Raw genomic sequence first — 18,486 nt, forward strand, 5'->3', positions numbered from 1 at the left:
TGTGGTGCTGAGTGTGCTGCCCTCTCAGGTGACAGGTGACCTCTGGGGACCCGGCGAGACAGGCCAGGCAAGGGAGGCAGCGCAGCCAGCATTGCCTGTGCTCAGCAGCCACAGCTGTCTGTCGCAGGGTGTTCTCCCGTGCTTCTTAGACGAACGTCCCTTCTGGGAGAGGAAGGGTTAACATCTCCTCCCCTCTGTCCCAAAGGTTTGTGCCAGTGAGTTTAAGGAATTTGTGGAGAAGCTGAAAGAGAAGTTCAGTTCCAACCTGAAGAGCCCTGGCCTTGAGATCCCAGACACACTGCAGGAGCTGTTTGCCAGGTAAGGGCCCTCTGGGAGGTTCCTGTGATCCTCACAGGGCTAGAAGCCCAGCCCGGCCGGCCGGGACTACCCAGGAAGTGTCCCCCTGGTCAGTAGGGCTGCGTCTGGCCGTGCCCCTCACCCTCCTGTCTCTGGATCACCCGATCTGGCTTGGGGCACCTGAGACTGGGGAGGGAGCCATCATTGCTCACCGCCCCCCACCCGGGCCTCGCACCCCCTCTCCCACCGCGTCCCTGCTGCTCACTCAGTTCAGGTTCCCGCGTCTGGTTGTGCCTTCTTCCAGGCTCACTCACTTCCCGGGTGCAGAAACTGCGTGGTGGAAGTGCCGAGCCCAGGGCCACAGAGCATGTGCGCAGCAGGGCTGGCCCTGGAGCCTAGGCGGGGTCTGACTCCAAAGGCGCGGTTCCTAGCAGCTCAGCCACCCAGCGTGTGGCGGAACAGCCTTGGGTTTTACAGCACAGAGCCCTGTGAGATGGGAAGGGCTTCCGTTCTGAGAACTAGGCCCGTTTTCTTCGCATCGAGAATGACCCTCTCGCCACCGCCGGTCCCAATCTCCCTACCAAGAGATGCCGTCCATCCATCAAGTCCTTACCTTGGCGCTCTGCGTTCCAGCCGGAGATCTCATTCCTTCACTCACCCAGTGACCCGTCTGTGTGGCGCCCACCCCGGGCCAGGCCCAAGGAGCCATCTGTGGTCATTTTCAGAGTTGACGCCCTGTAGCTGTTTTCAGGGTTTTATTTTTGTTTCTGCGGCACACTGACTCCCAGAATCCTAAGTGGCGCGGCTGATATGCCGTCTTCAAGGTAGCTCAATGGCCTGTTTACCCATTTGTGATTTACAGCCCCGAGTATTTTCAGCTGAGTTATGGGGCAGCGTGTGGTCATAAAAAAGGACAGTTAGAGATTGTTAAAGGAGAGCTTGGGAGCCGTGTAGACGGCAGGGACATTTGTAGCTGTAACAGCTCAACGCTGGTTTTGATCTTGGCCAAACCAAATGGAAAATGCTTCCATATTTTTCCTCATTTGACTGAAAAAGAGTTCACATGTTGTTACAGGAAGCTCCTTTTTCCTGGCGGTAGATGGAGGCAGTTGCTTTTGCAGAGATGAATTTCTCCATTAGTTTTCTGGAAGCCAAAGACGCAGCTTACAAATGGCCAGGGTCTTTGAAACAGCCCATTGTGTGCGTTATTCCTGGAGGTACTTGCTTGGTGTGAACACAATAAAATGATGTTAAATGCAGCTCAGAAAAGAGAAGGAGAATTTGTCTGTTATCCTCCCAACACTTCGTCCTGCCACTGCCTTTAGGTGGCTTCTGCTTGTCTTCTGTTGGCAGATGGTTACATTTATGTATGAGGTACAGTGGGATATTTTGACAGATGCATGCATCGTGGGAAGATTGAATCACGCCAATTAACATCTCCATCACCTCACCACATGTTTTTTTGTTTTTTGTTTTTTTTTTTTTTAATAAAGATTGATTTATTTATTTGAAAGTCAGTTACACAGAGAGAGGAGAGGCAGAGAGAGAGGTCTTCTATCTGCTGGTTCAGTCCCTAATTGGCCGCAACAGCTGGAGCTGCGCCGATCTGAAGCCAGGAGCCAGGAGCTTCTTCCAGGTCTCCCACATGGGTGCAGGGGCCCAAGGACTTGGGCTTTCTTGAACTGCTATCCTAGGCCCTAGCAGAGAGCTGGATGGGAAGTGGAGCAGCCAGGACTCGAGCTGGCCCCAACATGTTATTTTTTTGTAGCGAGAACGTTAACAACATATACTTAGAGCAGTCCAGAGATAGACACCGTGTGGCCTGTATTCCTCCAGCCTGAGACCTGCACGCTCAGTGACCATCTCCCCTTCCTCATCCCTCCGCTTCCTCCCCATCTCTGCTCACCTCCTTTGTACTCTCTTTCTCTGGGATGGACGTTTAATTATTTACGTGAGAGTGAGAGAGAGTGCATGTGTGAGCTCCCATCTGCTGGTTCCCTGCAAATGCCTGCAACCCCCTCCGAGAGGCTGCACGGGAGCTGAAGCCAGGAAGCAGGCACTCAGTCCAGCTCCCCACGTGCGTGGCAGGAACTCAGTTACTTGAGCCGTCACAGCTGCCTCCCAGGGCCTGTGTTATCTGGAAGCTGGAGTCAGGAGTCAAACCCAGGATTCCAGTGTGGGCAGTGGGTAACCACCAGACCAAACATCCTGCAGCCCTCAGCGCTCTCATAAGCGGGCCGCGATGCATTCTTGTTGTAAATGGCCTGCGTAGTCCTAGCTTTCAGTGAGTTAATTATGTTTGCCGCAGGGAACCATCCTGGGCCTATTTTCATGACGCACGCTCTCCTGTTCTCTTGCAGATACCGGGTTTTGGCCATCGGAGATGAAAGAGATCAGATCAGGAAAGAAGACCAACTTCACAGGCAAGTGCTGCTTGGCAGAGAACCTTGTCTCCTGCCACCCGGTTTGGTTGCATACAGCCTACCACGGGTGTTACCCCAGGGCCAGATCTAGCTGGCTGCCTGTCTGTAAATAAAGTTTTACTGGAACATGGCCATGCCCACCCCGCATGTTACCCATGCTCGTGGTGGCAGAGTCTCCACAGCCCACGGACGCTGGCATCTGGTCCCATCACAGAGAGACACTGGCCCTAACTGGCCCAGAGTGACACTGGCACCTGTTGGCTGCCCGCTCTTGGGACACTGGGGAGAGGATCGGAGCTCTCGGCTGGATTTTCCAGGCAGAATGCTGTTGAGAGAGCTCAGCTTTGCCCGCCTCCCCATCTCGGATAATCAGCATTCAGCTTGATTTTCAGCTCTGTGTTTCAATGAGACACCAATTCCCTTAGAGGAAAGCTTGTTTAGAATCCAAGGGAAAGAAAACGCGAGTACTCAGCTGCCCCATAAACCCACACTGGCTCCTGCTGCTGCTCACGCGCTAGGTGGCGACTTCTTCCCGCAAACTGGTGCGGTCAGTAAGCCCGGAACCGCCCGGGCCTTCGTGCTGTGGCGTGACTAGTCGGGGCAGATCGGCAGCTCTTCTCAGCCGGGCATTGCATCCATGTCTCCCCTGGGGCGAGCTGTGCTCACGCTACCATGCCCTCTCCCCCTGCAGCTTGGACGACATCCACTTCCTGGTGCTCCAGAACTTGATCCAGAGCACGCTGGCCCTGTCGGACAGCCAGATGAAGTCCTGCCAGTCCTTCCAGGTGGGTACCACCTTCTGGCATCACAGGTGCACCAGGGCCAGGCGAGGCGTTTGCACCTGTCCTTCTCGGCTTTGCGGTCTCAGGGGACCCGGTTCCCTTGAAGACGCCAGCCCTCGCTCCCTTCACCTTGACTTATTTTGCTGTTGTTGTTGTTGTCTTATTTATTTGTTTGCATTGTGTAAATTGAAGGCTTGCCATGGATGATTCGGTGTGCATATGCCTCCCACTAAGCCAGGGAGTGCACCCGTCTCACCTGTGGTGTACTTAGAACGCTCGGGCTCTCACCTCCCAGCATGGTCCACCTGTGCACCGCAGTAGTGCCACCTGCACTGCTGAAACTGTACCCCTTGACCTGTGTCTCCCGGTTTCTGTCTGTCGGCATCAGAGTAGGAGGACCAGATCCAGGGGCCACCACAGTTCCTCCCAGGACTGAGGTTAGAAGTCTGAAGCATGCCAGAGGCGTCGAGAGAGTACATTGTGTTTTCAAAGGCTGACCTGTCAACAGCTGCCCCCCCTCCAAGCCTGACTGCCCAGGGCATCCATCTCCCTCATGTTGAGTGACCACAGCAGTCCAGTCTACCTCGGTATTTCGTCTCTAAACCCCCAAATCTGCTCCTCTGCCTTACATCACATTAACTCAATCAATTTGGAGCATAGAGGGGGCAGAATTAAGAAAACAAAAAGATGGCATTTTCTAATCCCATTGATGAATTCCGATGCATGGAGTCCCAAAAGTCAGGGGGCCTCAGAGAGGCCTCAGAGCGCTCTTAGCTTTGAGGCTTCCCCACACACAAGGAATTGCTAGTGTGGGCCCAGCAGGGGGCGCTGCGGCGTCTCACAGGCCTGTGCAAAGAGCAAGAAGACAGAGTAGGACACAGCCCCAGACAGGTGGCCCACAGACCACAGCTGCTCCCTGGATTTCTTTTTTTGAACCCATACTCGCTTAAAGCAAAGAAACCCCAAAAATGATATTTGGGAATTTACCACCAGCATTGCACTTGGCCAGGTTGCTGTGAACTAGATCTTCCCACTGTCCTGCTCATCACTGGGTCAGAGCTGGACAGAACCCCAGGGATTCTTGCCACCACCCCTCAAACGAGAAGGCCTGGCCCTAGAGAGAAGACACTGACGTTCCAACCATTGACAAAAGCCTGGCCCCGGTGGTCCCGCCAGGGCCCTATCCCCAATCTCATCCTGCTGCCTTGCCTCCAGTTGTGGCTCCAAGTGCCATCTGGTCTCCCCGCGAGCACTGCCACTGTGGAGCCTACAGGGCCTCTCTTCCCCCCACAGCAGTGGAATCCTGCCATCTGGCAGTGAGGCCTGGAAAATCAACAGCCATGATGCCACAGGCCCAACAGAACCCCAGTCAGCTCCCCCTGCAGCCCAACGCCCCAGGAAACAGAGGGAGTGTGCGGAAGGCCAGCCCTGAGCGGCCAGGCAGCCAGGGGCTCACTGCCCTGTGACAGCCCTGCCTCTTGGAGATCTGAGTGGGTGGGCCAGTCTCCCATCCCACCCAGTGCAGTCTGAGCTCTCCTGTAGCACAGCAGTGGCCATTTGAGTATGCCTGTTCTGTCGTCACCTTCGAGTGACAGGGAAGAGCAGAAGTCACAGGGGCCTGGCCACAAGTGCTGGACCCAGTGTCCACTCCTGCCGCTGTGGGGAAGGACTGACGATGCAACAGCCACCCCTGACCTCTGCCCCATCAGGCCTGACCACAGACCCAGGACTGCCACACAGGTGCCAGCTAGAGAAATCCACCTAGCACAGGCCCCAAGCACCCTCGCTGGCCCTGACCGCCCCTCTCTGTCCCTTGATGCTAAGGTCACTCTTCTCTCGCTGGTTGTCCCCTGCCTGGGGTCCTGCCTCAGTGTGTCAGTTAAAGGTTGCACCCCTCCATGTCCCCTGACACTCAGAGGTCCTGGGACAGTGCCATCAGAACCCCGCAAGCCCTGACAGTGACAGCGACATTTTGTGGCTGGCACTCATGGGAGACTGTGCCACGGGGCCCATCCCTGAGGCCAGTGCATGCTGGGGGTTCAGACACTGCTGCTTGGGCTGACCCTGAGGGCAGGGACTGCCACGCACAGCCCGGCTGGGCCTCCCTGCCACTGACGGCTTATTCCATCGGTGAATGGCGGCTGTCACATCCGTGCATCCACCCTGCCTGCTGTATTGCAGACCTTCCGCCTGTACCAGGAGTACAAGGACCAGACCCTCGTGAAGGCCTTCCTGGAGTGCCAGAAGAGGAGCCTGGTCAACCGGCGCCGGGTCAGCCACACGCAGGGCCCCAAGAAAAACCGGGCCTTGCCCTTCGTGCCCATGTCCTACCAGCTGTCTCAGAGCTACTACAGGTAAGCGCCTGCCCACTGTGCTCCGAGCCGGGCTCCCAACCAGGAGCAGTGCTGCTCTCCTGCAGCGTGGGTGCGAGAGGCGGGCTCTGGGCAGGGTCCCCTCCCTGGGGGAGGAGCAAGGCGACTGCGCACGGTACTCAGGGGGGCCTGACCGTGGTGCGGTGGTCTGTTCCCTTTCCTCCCGTCTGACGGGTATACTCAATTCCAGATGGAATAACCGGCTCAGCTGGTGGTGTCCCCTTGGGGCCGGTGTTGTAGTGCAAGGGGTTGGACCACTGCTTGGTTCACCCACATTCCTAAATCAGAGTGCTGGTTCAAATGCTGGCTCCCTGCACCTGGGGGGCAGCGGAGGATGGCCCAAGTACTCGGGTGCCTGCCACCCACATGGGAGACCTGGGTGGATTTCAGGGCTCCTGGCTTTGGCGTAGCCCAGGCCCAGCTGCTGTAAGCATTTGGAGAGTGAACCAACAGATGAAAGAGCCCTCTCTCTCTCTCCCTGTCTCTCTATTATTCTGCCTTTCAAATAAATAATAAATCCTTAAAAAAAATGAGCTGTCCCCACCCCCCGCTGAGCATTATCTTGATCACGTCCCCTACAGCTCTGAGACCCAGGTGGCCTGTCACCTCTGCGGTCTCCGAGGTAGAGCCCCAGCAGCCTGCACAGGGCCGGGATGTGAGCTGTGCCCAGAGAAGCATCTCCCCGGAGCCCCCTTCTGAACGCACGCCCCAGTCAGCGTTGCACGCTGGGCATCCTGCACCCCCAGCCTCCCAGCCACATGCAGGGGGTGTCTCCCAAGAGGACACTGGCCAGCGGTGTCTCCTGGATGCCTGCCCCTTCTCCACTGTCCTCTCTGGCAGCAGCAAGGGGCTGCATTCAGGCACAGTGATGGCACCGGGTGGGCCCCTTGTCCTCCTGGGAGGTGGATGTGGCCACAGAATGCAGAGGGGCACGCTCTCAGACAGACCCGAGGGCCCGCCCTTCGCAGTGACCCTACGGAGCTGGTGCAGTTGCACACACTGTCCTGTGTCTCTGTGAGTCCAGGCCCGGTTCTAGGTAAAGCCGAGAGTGACAGCTGTCTGTGGCGAGTACCCGCGCGGCACAGGGTATCAGGTCAGGCGCTTCTTCAGAAGGCCTCAGGTGTTGATTCAAGTACTTAGATCCCTGCCATTGATGTGGGAGCCCCAGATTGGAATCCTGGCTCCTGGTCCAGCTCCGGCTGTTGTGGCCCTGTAGGGAAGGGACCAGCAGATGGAAGATTTCTCTCTCTCTCTCTCTAAGAACAAAAATAAATTCAAAATTTAAACAAAGCAGCCCCTCAGTTTGAGCTGGAGAGGGCGCAGGGGAGAGGTTGGAGGGTCCGGTGACCCCCAGCGTCCGTCTGTCCATCTGTCCTGGCAGGATTTTCACTTGGCGGTTCCCAAGCACCATCTGCTCCGAGTCGTTCCAGTTCTTGGACCGCCTCCGGGCTGCCGGCAGGGTGGACCGGCCCAACAGCTTCTCCTTCCGGGACCAGGATAGTGGCAGCGAGTCCACGGGCGACATGGTGCCCTTCTCCTTGGACGGCCCTGGAGGACACTGTGTGGCCGTCCTCACACTCTTCTCTCTGGGCCTCATCTCTGTGGACGTCAGGATCCCCGAGCAGATTGTGGTGGTGGACAGCTTGATGGTGGAGAATGAGGTCATGAAGAGGTGAGCGGGGGGCCCGGCCTGCTGGGGGCCTGTGCGGGGCTCTGCGTGGTCATTTCCTCGCCACCATGGTCATGTTTGCTCAGCCTCCTAGTGGACTGGGTTTGGGGGTCTTGTGTCTGGCGTTGTGTAAGCAGGGCCTAGCAGTGGCTTTGGGCGCCCGAGGGGAGAGGGTGTCACCCATCAGTAACTAACTGGGGTACAGTACAGCATCCAGGGAGCCTCCCGGCTGCTCTAGGAATCTGCCGCAGGAAACACAGCAGGGAGGGTCGGGCGAGGAGGTGGGATTGGCCCTAGGTCCGCTGAGACTTGAAAGGAGGCAGGGGTTTTACTGGACAGAGCCTCCCAGGCTCTTCTAGGCACAGCAGGTGGAGCCTGGGAGGTGGGGAGGGAGCCGGGTCAGAGCAGCTGTCTGAGCTGGCCTTCGGGGACATGCTCGCGGCCAGGTCCCAGATCCCGGAGGGAGGCCACGGGGCCTGGTGTCACTGTCTCTCTCCCCAGCCTGGGGAAGGAAGGGAGCTCTGACAAGGACGGGGGCCTGGACGACGACGAGGACGAGGAGGAAGACTTGGACGAAGGCGCGGGGGGCAAACGCCGCAGCTTCGAGGTGAAAGCCCGCCAGGCCTCCCACACCAACTACCTGCTGATGCGGGGCTACTACGCGCCCGGCCTCAGCACGCGTGGCCTCAGCCCCAACGACAGCATTGTGGTCAATTCCTGCCACATGAAGTTCCGGCTGCGCCGCTCCCCTGCGCCTATCCGCCTGCAGCTCCCCAGTGAGTGCACGCCCTGCCAGCCCCTGCAGGGGGCACCCGCAGGCCAGGGTACACAGAGACAGAGCCCGTCCTTGGCAGCAGCCTCACGAGGCGTACATCCTGAGCCACCTTCCCCGGCTGTCTCACACCTCCTCCGTGGGAGCGTGTGCGCTGCCGCTTCACCCTGTCGTTTGCGTCAGGGTCACGCACACGTGCACTTAGCGGGTTTTACGGGAAAGCAGCCCCGGCCTCCGCGCCTCCCGCTGTCCCTGTTTCGTTTCTGCTGGGGACCTTCAGAACTCCGGCCCCAGGCTTCTGTGCACTTGCTGAGTGCGTGGTGGCCCTGGCCGGAAGAGACCGTGGTCAGTTCACGTCCTGCTCTCCTGCCCGGTGCCCTGCAATGCAGACACTTTTTTTTGATGACCTTGGAAACTTTTTGAAAATTGATTACATTTTTCCATTTTTGAAGGTTATTTATTTGAAAGGCAAACCATCAGAGAGAAAGAGCTTTTCCATCTACTGATTGACTTCCCAAACGCCTGTAACAGCCCAGACTGGGCCAGGCTGAAACCAGGAGCCAGGAGCTCCGTCTGGGTCTCCCATGTCAGGGACAGGGACCCAAGTACTTGAGCCATCACCTGCTGCCTCCCAGGTGCGTTAGCAGGAAGCTGGGTAGGAAGTGGAGGCAGGACTCGGCCCCAAGCACTCCAGTAGATGATGTGGGTGTCCCAAGCATTGGCTTAACCTGCTGCGCCACAGCCCTACCCCAGCTTTGAAGCTTTAACAACTTACTGGCACCTCGGTTCAGGCCTTCTCTGCCTCCTTCCACCGCACATAACAGGAGTATCAGGGCCCACGGGCTCCTCTGCTCCTCCTCCTCCATCCCACCCTTTCCTCCCTCCAGCCTCAGGGCTGGCCAGGCTGAAGGCAGGGGTCCAAACACTTGGACCATCTTCTACTGCTTTCCCAGGCGCGTTAGCAGGAAGCTGGATCAGAAGTAGGGCAGTTGGGACTCGAACCAGCACCCTTAAGGGATGCCGGTGTCGCAAGCAGAGGCTTAACCCACTGTGCCACAGCACTGGCCCCATAACCACACTTTGAATTCTGTGTTGTGCCTGCCAGAAGTCTAGTAACAGCATACGGATGTGGTCCTGACAGGGACACGTGTTACCAGAAGCGACAGAAACTAGCATTGGGGCTAGTGTTGGGAACACTAGGCTAAGCAGCTGCCTGTGGCAGTGGCAGCCCATGGAAGAGCAAGTCCCCACTGCTCCAGTTCCAATCCAGCTCTCTGCTAATGCACTGGGAAAGGCAGCGGAAGATGGCCCAAGTGCTTGGACCCCTGCCGCCCACATGGGAGACCCGGATGGAGTTCTGGGACCAGCCCCAGCAGGAGTGGCCATTTGGGAAAGGAACCAACAGATAAAAGATCTTTTCTTTTCCTCTCTGTTGCTCTGCTTTCCAAATAAATAAATCTTTTTTAAAAAGTTTATGGAAAAACTAAAACAACAATAAGAAATCAGGGTAAAGACATGGGGACTTGATGGAGGGGCCCGAACTATCTCACTGGGTCTCAGGAGCCTGTGAGCATCAGAAGGGCGGGCCCAGGGCAGCCGGCTCTCCCCTCCAGAGTGCTGGAGTCACGGTCCTCAGACCCCAGGCCACGGCCTCTGGGCCCTTTGCTGTCAGTCTCCCGCGGGGGACCGTGCTGGGCTGGGGAACCTAGTGCAGGCGGGGTCCTGACTGCCAGGACCCAGTGTGACTCCAGCAGGTGACCCTGTAGCTATGGGACAGCAGCAAGTTGGTGCTGGAACGTGACCTCCTGGGTGTTGGGTGGGGAGAGAGGGCTGCCGCCAGGCTAATCCTGAGCTTCCTCCTGGTTTTGCAGCCTCTTCTCTGGAAGAGCTTTCCATGGGGGGCTCCCGCCTGCCCGACACGTTCACCAGGCTGATAGACCCTCAGGAAAGCAGCAGCAGCCTGGAAGAGCTCACCCGCCAGGTGGAGCTGTCTGGGTATACACCTGCAGACGTGGCTGCCGCCTTGGAGATCTGGGGAGCCGTGGCAGCCGCCGGCTGCTTTGGGGTTGACAGGCAGGAGCTAGGCAGACGGTTCTGCGCCTTGGAGAAGCCGGCAGGGGAGCGCACCAGGACGTTCCCGGACTACATGCAGGTGAGCCGTGCCGGAGGTGAGGCGGGAGTCACGGCTCCCAGCTCGACTGCAGGCTGCAGAGGGGCCCGGTGGGGGGCGTGGCCTGGCGTGGCACCTTCTGCAGAGCAGCGCAGGTGGACAGTTAGGAGCCCTGCCTCCCTGGTCCCATCCGTGTCCTCAGCTCTCGCTGTCCCCGCGACTCCCTGGCAGCCCACACCTGACCCGCTGTACTTACCACTGGCCTGGAACTCACAAAAGAATGATAGCAGATGGGTGCCTCGGGACTGCTGTGGCCTCTGTGAGATGTCAGCTGCAGCTGTGGGGTGCAGATTCCTGTCCGCCTTGCAGCCTTACGTGGAAAGAGGGCTTGGCGCATTCCCCTCCACGCCCGGGCCTCGGGAGACCTGGAGGACACACGGGCTGTGCCAGGAAGTCTGTCGCTTCCTTCCCCAGACTCAGCATGGAGGCCGGGGTTGATTGTTGTCAGGGTGTTCCCAGGAGTGCAGGCAGCCCTGTCACGCGGTGCCTCTGTGGCTGGGGCCCCATCAGGTCTCCTGCCTCTGTGGCCCCAGGCGGTGGGCAGATGCTCAGAGAGAAGTGAAGGTTTTTCTCACGGCCACCAGGTGGCGCCTGGGTGTCAGAGCCCCGCAATGGCGGGGTGATGGCTCAGGCATCAGCCGGGGCCCTGGATGGTGAGCACCCGCAACACACCTGTCCCCGACCCGCACGGCCCAGCTGAGGGTCCTGCTTCCAGGCGGTTGGATGGGGCAAATTCCTGCAGCCTGCATCATGGGGTTCCATAGAAGAATGAAAAGAAAGGTGCTGGGGCAGACAGGTGCCACCAGGAGCTGCAGGTGGCCGTGCTCGGGAATAATAGTGCCTTCTGCAGAAGAACTTGCTAGAACCTGGGCGTCGGGGCCCACGGGAGGACCCTGCCGGGCGGGTGGGCACTCATGGGTCATATCGGCTTCGAGGGTGCAGCTGTGGCTGTGAGGTTCACGTGTGTGACCTGTTTCTTGAAAAACCATGCCGAGCCTGGACGGGGAGGGGTGCTGCCACAGCCAGGGGGCGTCCTGGTGGAGCTGGCCTTGTCACCTGCTCAGGACGCCTGACACGTCGGGCAGGGGGGCTGCTCTTCCTCACACGTCGTGTGAAGCCCCGCTGTCTCTGGTTCCCAGACAGACCCCGTGTGTCCCCTGCTTTTCCAGGACCTCTTGGAGCAGAATCAGGTGCTGGAAGTAGGTGGAAACACCGTTCGCCTGGTGACCATGGCCTCTGCCAAGCCCTGGCTCCTGCACTTGGTGCAGCCAAAGGGCCGAGAGGGGGACACCGACGTCCCAAGAGAAGATGCCCAAGGCAGACCCCAGGAGGGGCCCTCCAGCAAGGATGGCGCCCCCGAGAGGCAGGTACCCCCTGCCCAGGGTGCCCAGAGCACCAAGAGGCGTGCCAGCTGGACCATGCAGAGCGAGGCCGGCACCGAGAGCTCTGAGAAGCCCCCCGCCAAGAGGCCTGCCCTCCAGGACATGCGCTTGACCCCCAACCTCAGGCCTGGGCCAGATGAGAAGATGGAAATGCAGGCCACAGCTCCTGAAGACAAAGGTACAGGGGACCCAGGAGGTGTTGGAGTACCCCATTCCTCAGGCCAAGAACAGCAGCTGCTTCTAGAAGGTTCTGAGATCCCAGCTCTGCTCTCACCCCACCTGTCCTCTGGCCCCAGACCCCTTGGGCCCCATCCCCTCCTCCCAGGTTGGGCACCGACCCGCTGCTGCCTAAGGGGTTTTCCTGCGGTTTTCCCAGCCTTAACCCCGAGAGGTGACTAAGACGTGCCTGTTCCTGTCTGTCCACTAGAGGGCAGAGGCCCCACAGCAAGCTGCTGCCTGCTGCAGTGGCTGCTGCACGTACTGGCCTTGGCCTCCATGGCCTGGCCCTGCAGCCCCGCGGCATTGCCCGGGCTTGTTGGAGGGCTGGGAGGCAGAGCCACGCCCTCCCGCGTTCTGCAGCTCTGACTTGCATCTCCTCCGTGTCTGACTTGCGTTTCCTCCATGTCTGGGTGTACAGGGAGCTCCATGGCCAGCAGCCGTTCGCAGGCAGCCCGGGAAAGGTGAGCGCAGGACTCCTGATGGGGGCCCTGGGCAGGGCGTGAGCCGCGGGGGAGGTTTGTCCTCGGGGTTCCCAGGCAGGGGGCCCGGCACAGCACTTCTCCACATGGGGCCGTGGGCAGGTGCAGTGCGTTAGGCCGGTGCTGCCCACCGCTTGCCACCCCTGGCCCGTCTGGGGCAAGAAGCTGCTCTTTCAGTCCCCAAGTAGCGCACGCCAGGCACTTTGACATGCGTGTCCCTGGGTCCTCCTCACAGCCCCCAGGGTGTCCTCACTGCCATTTTACAGGTAAGCAAAGGCCTAGAGAGGTACTGCCCTTGCCCAAGGCCTCACAGCAAGACCAGATTAACCCAAAGCGCCTCTTGCAGGCCACAGGAAGTGCTGTGTCCAGAGCTAACAGGTGGCGCTGGCATGGGAACCCGTGTATCAGGAGGGACCATCCCATCAGACTCCTAAGAGCCCCCTCTGGTGCCCTCGCTGCCCCAGGGCGCTGACGAGGGCACCTCCAGTGGGCGTGTGTGTGGCCCGGACCTTGGCAGGGCCCAGCCACAAAGGTCAGAGCCTGGGGTCCAGCTTGCCTGGGGTCTGCCCCCGCCCTGCCCCCAGGGCCCCATGTAGCCAGGCAGCCCACGGCTGAGTAGCAGAGTAAATCACGCCTGGAAGCCCACGGGCGCCAGAAGCAGAGCTTCCTAAGAGGCCTTGGGGGAGCTTGGCCGAGGGCCACCAGCCGTGGGCCAGGGCACTGGGGGAGCCGGCAGACCTAGGACCCTCATCCCTTTCCCGCCAGCGTGTGGGGCGGCGCAGGACCATGGCTCACTGCAGCATCCGTGAGTCCCCACACGCCGTGGCTCTCCCAGGCAGCCGTCACGGCCCTCTGTGTCCAGACGGGGGTGGGGGAGGTCAGAGCCAGAGCAGCCTGTGCCCAGGCCTCTGACTCCAGCCAGCATCGCCGCCCCGCCCTGACTCCCACCCGCCCACCCCCGCAGGGACTTGGAGCGCATCTGCTTCGTGAGCCGCCCGTGGCGCGTGGTGGACGGGCAGCTGAACACGCCCGTGTGCAAGGGCATGATGGAGGCCCTGCTGTACCACATCATGAGCAAGCCGGGCATCCCCGAGAGCTGCCTGATGCAGCACTACCAGGGCGTCCTGCAGCCCGTGGCCATGCTCGAGCTGCTGCAGGTACGGGGACGGGGCGGGCTCAGTCGGGGGCACAGGGGAGTGGGGGTGGGGCTCCACGCACAAGATGGCAGCCCCCCTCGGGCAGCCAGGCCCCTCCCAAGAGTCTCACGCTCCTGGTATTCCCCTTGTGAGTTCCCCTTCAGTTCCCTTCCTTCCATCGCTCACCCCTGAACCCCCCTGTGAAGACACCACTGCCTGTAGCCCTGGGGCCCTGCCCTGGCTCTCAGCAGTCTCCCTGCTCAGCCTGCGCTGCTCGGAGCTCCCTGCCTGGCCTCCGGCACCACCTCCATGCTGCCCCCCGGGCTGAAAGAGCCGTGAGTCTCCAGCCCCCCTACCCCCCATGTGCAGCTGTGCCCCAGCCTGGCTGCGGGCTGCCCAGGGTTCCGCAGCGAGCTGTAGACTTGAAGTGCAACAACTATTTCCTGAACTTGAGTGCATGAGCAGACCAATCAAACCCGGCTGGAGGCAGCTGTGGCCCCAAACCCCACGGGCACCCTGAATGCAGTTCACAGCAACCCGTCCTCCCCCCACCACTCCCTGCCCTGCGAACCCCTGCCCCGGGCAGCGGCTCCCAGTAACCTTGTCTGTGCCCCCAGGGCCTGGAATTCCTGGGCTGCATCAGGAAACGCTTCCTGAGGAAGCCCCCGGCTGTCTCGCTCTTCTCCGAGCCCAAGGTGGACGAAGAGGAGGAAGCAGAGGTGCTCCCCAGCCTCAGCGAGTGCCCCACGGCCTTCTACGAGCCCACACTGGAGTGCACCTTCCGGCTGGGCTGCGTGTTCCCCCCCGAGGTCAACTGGAACAAGTGGATCCACCTGTAGGGCGCCGGCGGATGGCCCCTCCCCTCCCCTCCGGGCCCACCGGTGCCTGAGACACACAGGAGCCAGCAGCTCTCCGTGGGGCTGGAGCTCTGGGAAGAGGGGCCCACAGCCCACCTGCCCCTGGGAACCTGCTCCATCACACCATGAGTTTGCTGCTGTCCCAGCGGGGTGCAGCCTGGTGGTCCCGCCGCTGTCTCCTCGCCTCAGCCATGGCTACAACCGAGAGTCTGCGTTGGGCTGAGGCTGAGGCTGAGGTGCCCGGGAGGGGGCCTGCCAGAGCTTCTGGTGACGTCATTGTCGGCAGCCTTGGGCGGTGAGGGTGGGAGTTCGGGGCTCACAGGGCTTGCCCCGTGTTGGCCAGCTCACATTCCAGACTGTCACCATGGCAGCGTCTGCCTGAGGTCCCCCAGGCAGCTGTCCCCGGCTCCTGCTCCTGCGGGCGCCCCTGCCTCCCACCTGCCTGGCCACACACGGAGGGGACGGGGGTGGGGGTAGGGTCCCTGTAGTTCTGTTTCATTTCATTTGTTCTTTTTTTGCCTCTTTCCTCATCTAAAAGGGTGGTCCTCCTGGCATGTTTGTATTTATTTTATAATTAAAGTGAAGTGTATTTGAATTTCTCCTGCATTTCCTAAAGAATTGCCAGTATCCGGGGATTCCTAGCTTTTAGGTCTGGAGCAGCCAGGAGTGGCCGTTGTCAGGAAAACCCATGGAGCAGGCACTGGGCTCCGCCAGCCCCGGGCGTAGCATCCTGGAGCAGGTGAGGATGCTGGTAGATAGGGAGGGCCACACAGCCCAGCTGTCCCCGGGCCTGCTCCTTCACGGGACAGTGGCCAGCCCCAGGCCACAGCCGGCCCCGTCAGCAGGTCACAGCCGCTGGTGGCCTGGGGTGGCGGCGGGGAAGGAGAAAGAAATGGCCCCTTTAGGGTCTCCAGCTCATGTCATCGAGGGCTTTTTAGTTGATTACGAACCTTTTAAACATTTAGAGGATTCCTATTTTGAAAATCATCCCAATTTCTGTCGTCTGTTGACATATAGAAAGTTCTAGCAGCTGTGGGCTTTCCCCTGCCTGTGAGCCAAAAGTGCTGAGCAGGGGCTGTCTTGGGTCCCGTGGGCCTCCCCAGTCACCTGCGCCCCACTCCAGCTCCTCTCACAGACCACTCTGGGGCCGTGTGGCCCAGAGACCCCTAGTCTCCCTGGCAGCATCGGGGCCCCAGTCCCTCGGACGAGGGCCGGCTCGTGAGGGTGAGGCTGGCACTGCCTGCCCAAGTCCTTTTCTGCTCTTTCAGTTGCATCCCAGTGTAAAGAGCAGTGGGGTTTCTGGAGAAGATCTTGTGAAATAACGGATGTGAGCTCCAATCAGGAAACACCACGCGATCACTGCCTGTTGTGTAGGGAGAAAGGTGGGTTTGGAGATCTGGTCTTGGCGTTCATCTCTCAGAGCCTTGGTTTTCCCATCTGCAGAATGGGGGTAGAACATCTCGCTTGAGGGAGGCGGGGGAGCTGAGAGATGCCAAGTGCCAGCTCAGAGTAGGGTGCTCAGTGTCTGCTAGAGAAGGATGGGACACAGCTCTGAGGAGAGGTGGAGTCTGTGAGTGCCACTCCACATTCCAGCAGCCATTCCGCCCAAGGATGGCCTGCTCCTTCCTGCCCTCCACCCATCTGTCTGCCCACCCACCCACCCATCTGTCCACCCACCTGCCCATCTGTCCACCCACCTACCTACCCATCTGTCCACCCACCCATCCACCTGTTCACCCACCCATTCACCTACCTACCCATCTGTCCACCCCACCTACCTACCCATCTGTCCACCCACCCATCCACCTGTTCACCCACCCATCCACCCATCTGTCCACCCACCTACCTGTCCACCCACCCATCCATCCTTCCACTCAGTCAACCAACCATCCAGCCATCATCTATCCATCCAAGATAGCTCTCTCCCCTCCAGACTAAACAAAGGTCTTCAAAAGCCACTGGTGTTGTCCCTGAGTGAGTGCAAACGGGAGCACCGCATATTGATAAAATGTGATGGTTCTTTGTTGCCAGCAGTGGAGAGTGGGCTCATGCCCTAAAGAACTCTCAACCCCGAAGCTCAAAACAGGGTTTATAAAGGTGAAAACCACAAGGAGGGGAGGGGGAATACGTGGTTGCTGGGTCAAGCTGACCTAAAGCGTATGCAAAACTAATACCAATTACAGTCTTTTTTTTTTTTTTCAGCATTTATTTATTTATTTATTTGAAAGTCAGTTACACACACAGAGAGAGAGAGAGAGGTCTTCCATCTGCTGGTTCAGTCCCCAATTGGCCGCTACAGCCGGAGCTGCGCCGATCCAAAGCCAGGAGCCAGGAGCTTCTTCCAGGTCTCCCACATGGGTGCAGGGGCCCAAGGACTTGGGCCATCTTCCGCTGCTTTCCCAGGCCAAAGCAGAGAAGTGCAGCAACCAGGACATGAACCTGTGCCCATATGGGATGCCGGCACTGCAGGCAGCAGCTTTACCAGCTACGCCACAGCACTGGTCCCCCAATTACAGTCTTGACCATAGGCAAAATGCAATCATGGCATTAATCCAGGTGAGCCTATCTGTGTTAAGTCATGCTAGGGAGTTTCTGTGCTCTGCAAAGTGGGATGCAGTGGTCCATTATCATCTAAGTTTTACATCATAGTTTCAAACCAGTCTCAGGGTGGGGGTGTTTTCTCAAGATGGAGTCTCGGGTGCTCCACAATGGAGTCCCTGCTGTGTAGACCAACTGTGTAGACCAACTGTGAGTGGCAATGCCTGCAGGGCAGATGCCAAAGATGAGGCCTCAGGTTAAATAGAGTGAAAGGTAGCAACTGTGGAAGACAAAAGTGTGCGTGCCCAGGCTGTGAGGGAATTCAGATTCAGAAGAAGAGATGCTAACCACGGACCACCAGGTGAAAAGACTCCCAAGGGGCTGAAATAGGTGTGGCCAACGGAGCAGCCTCAGGAGGCTGTATAGGCCACACAGAGAAGGAGGGGGCACGAGGCAGGTGGACGCATCTTCTCACACCTGGCCAGCTACCCACACGAGGCCCCAACACCCTTGGCTTTAAGCCCTTGGAGTCACCCCTCCTCCGCAGTCTCGCCTTCCTCTCTTATTGCTTTCCCTGTTTCCTTAGGCAGAGCAGCTAAGTAAGCACAGGGATTGGTTCCAGGACCAACCACTGGAGACTAAAAGCCCAGGCTGCTCAAGTGCCTTGTGTGACATGAGCAGTGTTTGCACACAGCCCAGGCACATGCACCTGCTGCTGTCCGTCAACCCTTGTGACTCAGAGCTAACACCCTGGAAGTGCTCTGCAGATGGTTGTTACGCTGTATTGTTCAGGGGAAAGCCTTGGGACTGGTGTCTGGTGCAGAGGTGACGACACCACTCAGGACACCCACATCCCATGTTGGAGTGCCTGTATCAACTCTGATCTGACACAACTTCCTGCTCACAAGCACCCGGGTCCCTGCCTTCCATGTAGGGGACCAAGATGGAGGTCCAGGCTCCTGGCTTCAGCCTGGCCCAGCCCTGGCTTTTGTAGCCATTTGGGAAGTGACCCAGAAGATGGAAGATTTTATCACAAATAAAATATAAATACATAAAAATTATTTAAAAGTCCATACATGTTCAGTACAGTTGTAAATTCTTTTTTATTTTAATGAATATTTTCAATGCCCCTTTGGTTGAAAAGGGAGCATGGAACCTGAAGATACAGAGAGTGCCTGCGTGTTAACCCTGTCATTTCAAACAATTGGAGCACTGCGGATACGGCAGAGCCTCTGGGCCCCTCTCCAGGAACCCTTTGCATTGCATTTGTCTTGGCGTATAGCTGCACGCACCCCCGGGAAGGTGGGGACCTACCCCACCACAGACAGTGTGCCATTGGTGCAGCTCGCTCGGGCCCAGCAGCACCCCCCGTGCATCTGCTCAGTGTGTA

At 58.9% G+C, this 18,486-nt stretch overlaps 1 protein-coding gene across 3 annotated transcripts in view; it reads left to right on the forward strand.

Moving 5' to 3' along the window:
- GTF3C1 (general transcription factor IIIC subunit 1) overlaps positions 1–15,153 on the forward strand; it is a 70,597-nt gene extending 55,444 nt beyond the window's left edge. For all 3 annotated transcript variants that reach the window (XM_008257918.4, XM_008257917.4, XM_008257919.4), the window contains exons 27-37: positions 206–318; positions 2,658–2,720; positions 3,412–3,505; positions 5,684–5,856; positions 7,256–7,546; positions 8,045–8,319; positions 10,187–10,467; positions 11,655–12,045; positions 12,505–12,547; positions 13,530–13,722; positions 14,319–15,153. In XM_008257918.4, coding sequence (XP_008256140.2) covers positions 206–318; positions 2,658–2,720; positions 3,412–3,505; positions 5,684–5,856; positions 7,256–7,546; positions 8,045–8,319; positions 10,187–10,467; positions 11,655–12,045; positions 12,505–12,547; positions 13,530–13,722; positions 14,319–14,540 — 2,139 coding nt within the window. In that variant the 3' untranslated portion in view covers positions 14,541–15,153. The remainder of the gene's footprint in view (positions 1–205; positions 319–2,657; positions 2,721–3,411; positions 3,506–5,683; positions 5,857–7,255; positions 7,547–8,044; positions 8,320–10,186; positions 10,468–11,654; positions 12,046–12,504; positions 12,548–13,529; positions 13,723–14,318) is intronic.
- The last annotated feature ends 3,333 nt before the right edge of the window (positions 15,154–18,486 follow it).

Source organism: Oryctolagus cuniculus, chromosome 19, assembly GCF_964237555.1.
Source record: "Oryctolagus cuniculus chromosome 19, mOryCun1.1, whole genome shotgun sequence".
Classification (NCBI taxonomy): Eukaryota; Metazoa; Chordata; class Mammalia; order Lagomorpha; family Leporidae; genus Oryctolagus; species Oryctolagus cuniculus.